Source organism: Cydia strobilella, chromosome Z (genome assembly GCF_947568885.1).
Source record: "Cydia strobilella chromosome Z, ilCydStro3.1, whole genome shotgun sequence".
NCBI lineage: Eukaryota > Metazoa > Arthropoda > Insecta > Lepidoptera > Tortricidae > Cydia > Cydia strobilella.
In genome coordinates this window covers 15767712-15780787 of record NC_086068.1, presented here as the reverse complement: position 1 = coordinate 15780787, position 13076 = coordinate 15767712, and the positions used below count along the sequence as shown (strand labels likewise).

General features: G+C 37.3%; 1 protein-coding gene across 1 annotated transcript; it reads left to right on the top strand.

The window, feature by feature from the left end:
- The first annotated feature begins 5610 nt into the window (after nucleotides 1-5610).
- On the top strand, nucleotides 5611-10306 carry LOC134755095 (3-hydroxyacyl-CoA dehydrogenase type-2). Its single transcript, XM_063691572.1, has 6 exons — nucleotides 5611-5767; nucleotides 7142-7306; nucleotides 7481-7645; nucleotides 8057-8185; nucleotides 9246-9354; nucleotides 9765-10306. The coding sequence occupies exons 1-6, from the start codon at nucleotides 5759-5761 to the stop codon at nucleotides 9953-9955; spliced, it is 768 nt and encodes a 255-aa protein (XP_063547642.1). The 5' UTR covers nucleotides 5611-5758; the 3' UTR covers nucleotides 9956-10306.
- The last annotated feature ends 2770 nt before the right edge of the window (nucleotides 10307-13076 follow it).

Genomic DNA, 13076 nt, shown 5'->3' with positions numbered 1-13076 from the left:
TTAAGAGGATAGTGGACGACCGATTGTCCATACAAACGTAGTTCCCATTTTCCTCTCTGAATATTGACTTAAGGTGGGGTTATTGCGTCTATTCGAGTTATTTTTTAAACAACATTAGCTACTACAGCTCCCTCCGTCTAGAGGAAAAGGCCAGAACTACTTGGAGGACAACACGTAACATAGATGGCGTTTTACCGAATCGTATTCAAATAGATGGCTATTTTGAGACTATATTTTTATTTAATTTATTCCATTAAATATACACAAATATTTTGAGAATTAGTTTCACCCCAGACCTACTAACACGCGGTGTAGGTATGAGGTAAGTTAACAAAATCTGTTTACATCCTTGTTTTTCTTTAGATGTTTGGTAATATATATTTAGTAATAAATGTGCTCAATATTAATTAACTGAGACATGCGGACCACAATTGGTATTAATGATACTTTTGTTTTGGAAAAAAATCCATGTGAAATTCTTGGAAGATATTTTTTTAACCTTGCAAAATGCGTCAATAATGTTGAGGTAACTGCGTCTATGTAACGCATTTGCCCCAATGTCAGTGGTCAACAACCTTTTTACTAGATGCGTATTAGTTCTACAATTATACATGATGCGTAGTTTTAGCAGCTGTTCAAGAAAATTTCGTCAGTAGAAAAGCTCGCGAAGTTAAACTTTCAGCCCTTCGACCATACAAAATTTTCTAATGCTAGCTTTTCTATGGAACGGAACTTGCTTCTTGTTTGCCAAGCTTTGCAATATAAGTAATACATTTTCCAGTTTTTTTCTTTACCAGAAACACTTTCCCAACACAAATAAAACCTCTTTAAAAACAATTATATTAGTTTTTTTATCGACTTTACCCAAATTATACAATTTTCTACTTGATGTTGATAATCGCTGTTTTTGCCCCTGGTATTGATTATACCTTCTAAAATGTATTATAAACACGTTTCATGAGGTTTGAAAAGCCTTATCGTAATTGTTTATAAATTATTTTAAAAAGACGCAATTTGCCCAAGTGGGGCAAAGGCGACAAAATTTCCGTTTAAAAAAAACATCTATGCGTTTAAAAAAATATGGTGCAACGAAAAAGTTACTTTACGAATTATCTTAGCAGAGTTGTAGAAACCACACAGCAGAAGAAAGTTTCAATACACTTCATAATACATTTCAAAATATGGGGTTAAAGGAGAGTAAAAAATGATTAAAAAAACAGTAACGCAAATGCCCCGGTTGACCTCATGGAAAATATTTTTGTATAGTTTCTTGGTTTCATGTATTATATCTGGGAGACCTTTGCTCGGAAAACATAAAAACTCATAAATGCGCGTTTTCCCAGAGATAAGATCGATTTTTCGCCACCGAAAACCACCATATGCCTGTGCCCGTTATTGTTTCACCATTCCCCCTCGAAATTCGGTTACACCTTACCTATCCAGTGCAAGGCTGCTTAAGATGGAACATAGGCGACACCTTCACTTAGCTTCTCTTCTGTTTGGTGTAATTAAATACGGCAAGCCGTCCTATCTTTCGGAGAAATTGCTTTGGCGTCAACAAAGGCGGACCGATCGTGATATAGCTAACCTGAAGCCGCTCATTGCCCCGAAATATAAATGTGCTGCATTCCGTGGCAGCTTCCGGTTCCAAGCTACCAAGTGCTGGAATGACTTGCCGCCGCCTATTAGAAACTGTGGTTCCAAATTCGGTTTGAAACGGAAACTGCGTGAAATACTTTTGGACATTCAAATTAAATCTGGACCCGCTGCACGTTAGTTATTTGTATTTCTTTTTCTTCTTTAAAATATCAAAAAATGTTGCATAAATCACCCAATAAGTATTCATTACAATTACAATTATTTATTAATAAAATTACAATTTTACACATAGTAATTACATTACAATACTATTCTAAATTGACATCATTTTTCATATCCTTACATTAAATTATAAAAATTACAAATATTACAATGCATTTAATGACTATTCATTTATTATGTTTTTATATATATATATATTTATATACATCTTATTAATATTTATATGTCACTCCCTAAGGCCTTGGCAGAATAACAGCGTTGGAATTTGCCTCGCTTGCAAATTGCAACAATATGCTGAGACAGGGCCTCCTCCCTACTGCACACAGACCTAGTGTCCAGCAGGACCCGTGTGTAATTTATATGTTTTTTATGTTTTTAATGTGTAAATAATTAAATTTTTTGTTTTTGCTATTTTTTTATATTCCCTTTTTTAAACATCTTTTTTCTTTCATTGTATTGTCCTGTGTATGTGTGCTTTATGGAATAAATATCTTTCTTCTTTCTTCTTCTTCCTATATAGCAAATTTCATCGAAATCGTTAGAGCCGTTTCCGAGATCCCCGAAATATATATACATATATACAAGAATTGCTCGTTTAAAGGTATAAGATAAGATAAGATTAACCGTAGCTAATATATGCCCCTTCGTTTGACTTTTTTCGATTTATCCATTACATATTATAAAAGTTAGGAGCAGAAAACCAATTCCATATATATTTTTAAAGATAATATTATAAAGGCGAAAGTGTGTCTGTCTGTCTGTTACCTCTTCACGCTTAGCTTAAACCGCTTAACCGCGATTTAGTTGAAATTTGGCATAGAGATAGTTTGAGTCCCGGGGAAGGACAAAGGATAGTTTTTATCCCAGAAGTCATCCTTTAAAGGGGGTGAAAAGGGGTGTGGAATTTGTATGGGGAATAAAAAGCCGATAGGATAAAAAATAAGCTAACATCATAATTAATGTCATTACCGGATCTAACGCGATTAAATTTCATTATTTAATTATTTTCTTTTTTCCGACGTTAAGTAAAAATAAGCTAGAGAGTGTGCGGAAAGTGTAGCGTCGTAGGATTTGAGGGCGTGCCGGTGCTATTTTACGGATTTTGCTATGCTGACAACACTGTGACGTAATTATAGTACGACACTAAAGGTCATGATACTTGAATCCTTTTGTTCCGGCTTTTTGCCACAGCTCACTAAAGGGAGCCCGGTGTCGGCTCGGCCACCTAATCCTATGAATTAGCAGATTAGCTCAGGCACTCGTGACTGCCATTTCACCTTCTACCCAAAGGTTAAAACCAACTCTTGTTTTTATGTCTCAGATACTTCAGTGACAGTTCGATTGAAAATACATGCCCATACCAATTGTCGTATTAGTACAAAACTAGATAGGTTCTAATATACTCCAATCTGCCCAGTCCAACAGTTATTTTAGCACAAACCTGGATAGGTAGATTGGGCAGGTAATCGAGCTGTAATTTTAGTATCGGGGACATAAAAACAGTGAATACTGAATAGGATGGTCTTATTGGGATTGTTCGAATCACGATATTTTACTCCGTCGAAAGTCACTGCAAAATATGAAATAATATTTCATAACTAAAAAACCGGCCAAGTGCGAGTCGGACTCGCGTTCCAAGGGTTCCGTACATTACAAAATTTAAACAATGTTTTTTTTATGCGAAATGTCTTTAAAAAACCCGTAGGGGTCGGATCAAAAACTAAGTAATTAAGTCCGACTCACGCTTGACTGCACATTTCTAATAGGTTTTCCGGTTTTTGACCCAGTAGTTTCGGAGATAAAGGGGGGAATGGTAATTTTTTGCCTATTTTCTTGAATAACTTCTAAACTGTTTATCATAAAATTATATAAAAAATATATTTGAGATTCTCACAATGAGCTCTTTCATTTGATATGTAACACGATATAGTTTGACAAACTTTATTTTTTAAGTTTCTCATTTACCCCCCAAAAGTGGCCCCCGTGTTTAAAATTAATTTGTTTACGTTACATGTCCATCTTTGGGTCACAAACTTACATATGTGTACCAAATTTCAACTTAATTGGTCCAATAGTTTCGAAGAAAATAGGCTGTGACAGACGGACAGACAGACAGACAGACACAGACAGACAGACAGACGCACGAGTGATCCTATAAGGGTTCCATTTTTTCCTTTTGAGGTACGGAACCCTAAAAATAAGGAAATATTTTCAATTAAAAACTTTTATTTATTAAAATCGAAGTCTGAAGTCTTACCGCGAACACCGAAGTACGCAAATTGCGAGCATCTTTCTCTGTCACTCTAATTACGCCTTGATTGGAGTAAAAGAGAAAGATGCCCAAAATTCGGGAATTTCGGTGTTCGCGGTAGGCCCTCTGAATCTAAATATTCAACGTAACTTATGATTGAGCTAGCTTCAGAATAACCAGAGACACTCATCGAACTGTCTTCATCTAAACTGGATGTGCTTGAATCTGACATGTGGATTACAAATTATGGCATATCATCTAATAAAATGGTCTTTTATTCGAGATACCGTAGATACTTTTACTCAGTCCTAAAAATAAATTATACAAATATTAAATATGACTAAAATGGTAAAGTATCAAAACTATTTGTCAGTTATTTCAAGATCACGAATGACCTTCATTATTTACGTAAATTAATATATTTACCGATTATGTGCCGCAGACTAATTACTTAGGGGGACTATTAAATAGGTAATTATTTTAAATTAAATACAACATAAATACCCGTTATAGCGAAAGCAAATTGTGTGACTTTTTATAAGTCGATATAGTCGTCTTTTAGCCGTTTTCTTTCCGCTGACAAAACTGATAATTTCCCTTGTGGTTTTCTGTACGGATTTATTTATTTATTTTTATTTATTTAAACTTTATTGCACGATATAAAATTGTACAAAAGCGCGTACTTAATGCCTTAAGGCATTCTCTACCAGTCAACCATTTATCCTGTTTTGATAATATTTTATATAAAATAAACTTGCAGTGCAGTTGAAGGTATATTTTTTCAGATTTTTGCTCGTATCTCGAATATCTGTACGAATAGCATTAAAAATACTTCGAACAATAGTTTCTACATACAATTTTCTACAAATTAGGTTATATTTATTTTTACTTTACGATCAATAGTTTAGGAGCTACAGGGTGTTTAAGTTAACAAAGAGATGAAAAATAGACGACATAAGAGAACGTCGTTTCTTCGTAGTTGTTCATCATAACTGAAATTTTTAGTATAGAATAAGCAAGTTGAGTCACCTGCTGATCAAAAACAAAAATAAACTGGCCAAGAGCATGTCGGGCCATGCTCAGTGTATGGTTTCGTACTTCCGTAGTTACCCGCCCGGCAAAATATACTTTTTGCAAAAACTCAAAAATAGCTTAACCGATCAGGTATGCTATAAAAATGAATATGACCTAATTTGTAGAAAATTTTGTGTAGTTTCTTTTGTCCGAAGTAATTGTAATGCTATTCGTACAGATATTCGAGATGAGTAAAAATCTGAAAAAGGTACCTTTAACCCCCCCCCCCCCACCTCCGAGGACTTTTAGTATGTTCATCTGTACACCACAAGGTATACAAAACTACACGAATTATTTCCGCAGATCGCCCATTTTCGGCTTAATTTGACGTAGCTAAAGTATATACTTACTTATACGAATCTTCACAGATCAAATTGCATGGAGCGAACATCTACCTGTATCATCTGTATGACACAATACGACAAGAAAGATACGGGAAGAAAGAGACGCAAACGCAACACGAACATTTGGACAAATACGAGCGAGTCAGTGAACAAAATGCGTGAGGGAGCAAAGGTTACTGCCTGCCTACACCGCGATAGCGACAATGAATCCACTTTGATAACCAGTTGATATTTATCACTCGATTAGGAAAGTCTTCAATTAGGAAATATGTTGAAGGTAAGTGTTAGTTCGTTCCTCTTGATATGTATTGATTGTACCTAACTAACGCTAGCATTATTTTATGTATCGCATAACCTCTAATAATATTCAGTAACATAACATAACCTATGAGTACGCGGGGTATTGTATAAAGCGAGGTTTAGACCAGCAAGAACTTGTATGCAATTTTCATTACATTGCGGTATCTGATCAAACTTTGGAATGCAGTTTACCTTAGTAGTCGGCATTGTAACGTAAATTACATGCAAGTTCTTGCTAGTCTACGCCTCGCTTAAAAATGTTAATTCTTTATTTCTTAATATAGTTTACAATACCTAGTGTTTGTAGCTGTCAGCTTAGATTAAATATGTATGTTGTTATTTTTCCCCTACTTAGTACTTACTTCTCTTTTGCCAAGTTTATAAACTTGTGAATGTAACGTTGTTTACTTACATACTTATTTAGTTTAAATTTATGAATAAGCTTTCCCTCTTCTTCTTTATCGTTCCATCGAGTACCTACCATACGGGACTCTATCTCTATGCCAAATTTCAACTAAATCGGTTCAGCTGTTTTAGTGAAGAGGTACACACAAACAGACAGACAGACAGACTTTCGCATTTATAATATTAGTATGGATTCACACGTACTTAGGAATGGTGTCAATGTTAATACCATAAATGAATTCAGCACCCCCAATTTATACGAAAACGATTCCAAACCCGGCCTAGCAGCTTCACTGATGTAGATAATCAAGATAGAAATGAGAGCCCTAAATAAACCTTCAAGAGCGGATATCTCAAAAACTATACAAGATATCGAAAAACTTGACTGAATAAAACTTGTAACAATTTAAACCTCTTTTCATTTTGTATAAGTGGATTAAGTGGCCATGTTGCTCAGAAGCATAGTTTCCGAGATATAATCGAAAAACCGAAAAATGGAACCTTCAAACCCCCCCTCACCCCCCCAGCACCAGGGTTACGGCCGGGGACTTTTAATATGTTCACCTCCTAACTAGTCCAAATAAAGCTACGAAGTCAAAAATTGTGTTCCAAGCATTTATTTCCCTCATACCTTTTTGTGGGCATTTATTTCCTGGCCTAAAAATAATTTATTCAGATACAATTCTGCCCTGAGATTTATAGATGGAAACAACCCTAAGTATTGTTTTAAGCCAATAAGTACCTGGCTTTTCCACTGGTTAGGATTTTAATAATTTTGACGACGCTGGGCTCCACTTTCACTACCTACTATCTGCTATCATAATGATAACACGCGGTCGAGGGTTATACTAGGTGCTATCTCCTACTAAAGGCCGCTTATAGTACCAATATCAATCTCCTCTGGAGCGCTTACCTGTTATTGAATGAGTTTTGTTTATATGCGCAGGGTCTGGTCGGGCTGGTGACGGGGGGCGGGTCGGGGCTGGGGCTGGCCACGGCCGAGCTGCTGCTGCAGCAAGGCGGACGCGTGGTCATCTGCGACCTGCCGACCAGCGGCGGCCGCGACGCCGCCAAGCGGCTGGGCGAGAACGCCGCTTTCGTTCCCGTCGACGTATGTAATACCATACCAGACCATACCTATTTACATATAAGCGTTTCTTCAGGTTTCTTCACACAGAGTACGCCATTGGTCTCGGTCCAAGAGGCCGATACTCATTTAACAAATTGTTAAGGTTTTGATCTTACTCTGTTGCGTCCTTGACGATTGCTGCCGCCTTCCTGACAGGTGACCTCAGAGTCTGACGTGAAGACAGCACTGCAGAGCACCAAGGACCGCTTCGGGCGTCTCGACGTGGCTGTCAACTGCGCTGGCGTCGCCAGCGCGCAACGGATCTACAACTTCAAGAAGGACCAGCCTTTCGAACTCAAAACATTCCAGAAAACGGTTGAGGTATGTCCAGTCAAAGTTTCTAAATATTATTCTGCAAATAGACCTCAAAAATACTAAGACCAGTGAAACATTAACAACTCTTTATCCTGATCCTGTCAGCAGCGTGGTCTTTGGTTATGTTTACTTATATATCTTACTTCCATTTTACAATGCAGCGCCCTAATGTTATTAGATTAGACAGGGGGCAGAAACTTAAATGATGTATGGAAAAGATGACATACTTTTCGTGCCATCCGTGATCCTGATACATTTTTACATTTTGATTGGCGTTTGTGGATCGTTGTTGCGGATTGTCACCTTGTCTACGGCCGCAGTAAAGCCTCACTCGCTTCACATTCACTGAGACAAAATTACAGTGATAAGTAGGTAATATTTTTCTTGTCCCTATTGATCGATAGTCTGTTATTTCAGGTGAATCTGGTGGGCACGTTCAACGTGATCCGGCTGGCGGCCGGCATGATCGGCAGGAATGCGCCCGACGCGGACGGTCAGCGCGGGGTCATCGTCAACACCGCCAGCGTGGCCGCCTTCGACGGACAGGTAGTTTATCTTATCACAATTAATACAACGAATTAAACAAGAACACAAATAGAGTTAGACTAAGAAAAGTCTGCAACGATTTTGATATCATACGCAGTACGAGCATTCATAATTTCATAAAAGTTTAAAATAACATTTGCACTGCGCGTGCTATCAAAATCGTTGCAGACTTATCTTGGTCTAACTCTAATTAACGTTTTTGCAAAAACGAGCCTGTGATATTCAGGTTATTGCCAGATTACTAACGCAGTAGGTCTCAGTTCCATTCATTTTATTCGGCTCTTTGACCTCTGGTTTTGTGTTCCGCATAGCCATCTATTGAACGGAATTTAAATTAATTTAAAGATTTTGAAGCAGGTCTCAGTTCCATCCATTTTTGATCGGGCTTACTTATGCTTTTGGGCTTTCATTGGAAGATCTGAATATTGGAGGAACGCAAAGTCTTCTTCTTTTATTCGTCGATTGTAAATTGTAATACGCTGACAATGTGACGGAGGTGTAAAGCGAGCTGCAAAAGTGTACACACACAATATGAATGGAATTCATTTATAAAGTGGTCATGCACTTTCGCAGCATACTTGTACCGTACATATACCTATGCACCCACCCGGCTTGAGACTACATGGAAACACCATAGGAAATGCATTGTGTAAACGTCCCAGTTTTCGACGTGCTATGGTCACCTCTATTGCTAATGGCGTAAGTTTAATGATGACACGACGTGCCTAACGGGTCAGTGACGGGCTGACGGGCACTAGGACGTCTTAATAGATATTCATTAGGCCTTTGTATACGAGATGCCTACGCGTATCTACCTATACGTCATATCATATCCATATCACAACATTTACGATGTCAACAAAACATGTTAAGGTAACCTAACCTTAGGAGGTATCACTGATAACACTGATGGGGACTACATTCCCAAATGAGACCCTCAACAATCTTAAAATATCAGCAATCCTCATTAGCCGCGAATATTAAAAATTCCGCATTCCGATAGGTGGATATAATATATTATATAGTATCGTATCGTTGATGGCGAGGTTTGGCGTTGCAGATCGGGCAGGCAGCGTACTCGGCGTCTAAGGCGGGCGTAGTGGGCATGACGCTGCCCATTGCCAGAGACCTGGCCTCGCAGGGGATCCGCGTCGTCACTATTGCCCCAGGTAAACTAGCACATGTAATAATATTGTGTTCTAGGGTTTTGGAGCGGAATAACTGTAAATGTATAATGGCAACGGGACCCTTTCCGGGACTTTACCTTCGAGTAAATATTATTGCCGTCAGGTAGATATTAGGTAGGTATGCTCATTATATCTTTTTTGAACAACCTTAAATTTAATGGATGGTAGTGAAAAGACTTTTACTACATTTAATAAAAACAATAAATGTTAGATCATCTAATAGATTAAGCCCTACATTAACCTGTGTACTGGGTACATCAGATGGGCTGTATGCTTGTTCGCCACCAACATATTAAAAGAAAATTATACTATAAAAAACTGCCAAAAAATGATACAAGAGGAGGAAGGTGGTGAAGGAAGATAATGATTTAGATAACACAATTTTTGCTCAGGGTTGTTCCGGACTCCGATGATGGAGCAGATGCCGGAGCCGGCGATCAAAGCGTTGGAGGCGCAGGTCCCGTTTCCGTCGCGCCTGGGCCTGCCCAGCGAGTTCGCGCAGCTCGTTGAAACCATCATACGGAACCCCATGCTCAACGGCGAGACGATACGCCTCGACGGCTCGATCCGTATGCAACCTTAAACTCCCACTTACCAGAAGTCGCCCGGATAGGTACTGAACATTGCAGTATTTCATATTTTAGATGTGATGGAGTATACTGGAGCATACAGGCATGTTTTATTCTTCTTAACTGCCGCATTAGGGTATAAATAAAAATATTTCTTATGAATAATATTTTCTTTACCTATTCATTTTAATGGTTCTACTCCAAATATGTATAGGAATAGTACATTACTACAGAGGCTGGGAAGTAAGGGGTTGCCGGTTGCCGGCCGAATGCATATATAAGGCCGAACGTAGTGAGGCCGGATAGTTATGAGGCCGACAACCCATTTCCAAGCCGATGTTATGTATAGTGCTTTTCTCAAACATGCAATGAAATAAATAAAGAAATCTCCACGAAATTAAAGTTTTATTTTTAAAGAAACTAAAAGTAAACGAGGCACAAAATACAACTACCACCTATACCTATCTTTATCACACGTGTCGTATATTTTACATATGTAGTTTATCAATTTATTACACAAATTTTCAAGATATATTTATGTATCTTTGATTTTTTCGCCTTGCACCTGTCTGACTGTAGTTTTAGCCACATAACTAAGATTACATAGTTTTTTATGTTGATATTATGCTTCACATACATCGTTGCCTTTACAGGTATTCATTTAATATTTTCGTTGAAACTCATATTTAATAACACAATCAATAACGCACAATAAATCCAATAAAATAGAATTACAGAATGAAAAATGTTTAACTTTACCTCCAAAACGATTAAAAAAATACCTACGCGTGTTTGAGTAGACATTTTTACCGCTAATATTTAAATGAAATATTTTAAATCTGGATTTGTAATTATAGTTTGTCAAAGGACTGTTTTATTTCAAACCTAGACAGAGAGAATCATACTATCTTTATCTTACACTAGTACTAGCACGCGAAAGAAAAGGATTAGTATAGTTTTTTTTTGTTCTTATTTACTGCCAATTTGGTTTGACCAACTATGAATTTGCAATTCAATATTATTGAAATTTGTTAATAATGTTTTATTTATTATTTTTTTGGAAATTCTATACAAATAAAACTGCAAAATATATCAAATATCGTTTATTGTTTTTTAGGGTTCCGTACCCAAAGGGTAAAAACGGGACCCTATTACTAAGACTCCGCTGTCCGTCTTTCTGTCCGTCTGTCTGTCTGTCACCAGGCTGTATCTCATGAACCGTGATAGCTAGACGGTTGAAATTTTCACAGATGAGGCTTTATATTATATAGATGTCTGTCTGTTGCTGCTATAACAACAAATACTAAAAAGTACGGAACCCTCGGAGCGTGAGTCCGACTCGCACTTGGCCGGTTTTAATTTTTTAATTGGCAGAATGTCGTTTACTTACACTTATATTCCTTTTTATTTAATGCATTGTTTTTGAATATCGCACGTCGGATGTGCATATACGACAATCGGATGAGCATATATGGCATTGTTTTACCAAGCATCAGCTAACGCATGTGCTGATCCGTCGTTATTCAACGTAAAATTACGAAACGTATGTGTACATGTGTCTTTGTTTTATGAAGTCATGTTATCATGTTAAACTCATATCACAATATCTAAATTACTTAACATGTTCTTTAAAGCATTTTCGTTAATATGCCAAAATTCAATAAAAAGTATCGTATGTGATACTTTTACTGAAACTGAAACTGGCAATTTCACTGGAAAAATCAATACTGTATGCGTAGGGTTACCAGACGTCAGGAATATAAGACGTTTTGTCAGGAATGCGGCCGGAATACGAAAATGGCAGGAATTTAAATGAAGTACAGTCAAGTGTAAACACATGGGAGCCCACATCGCCTTGGCCGCGGTCTATTGTCTCTCTCTGCCTTGATGCTCCACTGTCAAATATACTAAGAGCTAGGCCCGGAAAATGGTACATGATAAAAAAACCGGCCAAGTGCGAGTCGGACTCGCGCACGCAGGGTTTCGTACCATTACGCCAAAAACAGCAAAAAAATCACGTGTGTTGTATGGGAGTCCCACTTAAATATTTATTTTATTCTGTTTTTAGTACTTGTTGTTATAGCGGCTACAGAAATACCTACGTCATCTGTGAAAATTTCAACTGTCTAGCTATCACGGTTCATGAGATACAGCCTGGTGACAGACAGACGGTTTTATACCCTTTGGGTACGGAACCCTAAAAAGCGACGATCCTTCACATAGTTTACTATATTATCCTTATTACTGGATCGGTGGATCCAATCGTCTGGCAGCGATTCATCGGTGGACTTCACATAACAAGCCAGCAAATCGGGAAGAAGAAGAATCAATACCAAAATATGAAAAAAGTCATGAGGTTGTTTCATTTACAGAGGGTCGGTCCTATATTATACATTCATTAGAATAAATGAAATTAGGTACGCATTATGGGGGAAACAAAAATGTCAGGTGATGACTATGAATAACGTTAAACATCACATGACACTCGCTTCCGCCAACAGAAACGTCTGGCAATGTTCTATTTAAATTAAATAAAACTTGCATCCTTCAGGCGGTGTGTATTCTCTGACCTCCAACTCCACCACCACGTCCACGCCACGCCGATGAACAACTGCAAGATGCCTGAATCCAGTAATAAGGATAGTATGGCAAACTGTTAAGTTTCTCCGTCTATACAATTTTATAATAATATATAAAATGTAGGAACATGTTTGATATTGTGTTATTTTTATATATTTAAATTCACAACGGCTGTAAAAAAATATTTTTATAATCGACACTAATTTAGAATAGGCTATTTGACTAATTTTTGAAAATGGTTTTAATTGATTGTTTATGACTTAATAATTACACTACATTGATATTTCCGTGAAATTTCCTGTATTAAATATAAAAAAAACAATGTTAAAGTTTATTTATTTTGAACGCGCCTTAAACGCTGTTTTTGCAAAGGGGCTAATCACGTGACACGTGTGACGTCACACGCGAGTAAACTCAGTCAATGACCTTAGTAAATCTTATGGTTTATGTGTATTTAATTGATTATTTCACTGTAAAATGGTATATAAATGGTGTATAGTGCCGCAATGTTCAAGTACGACTATAAAAAATCCAGATAAATCGTTTGTTTCCGTT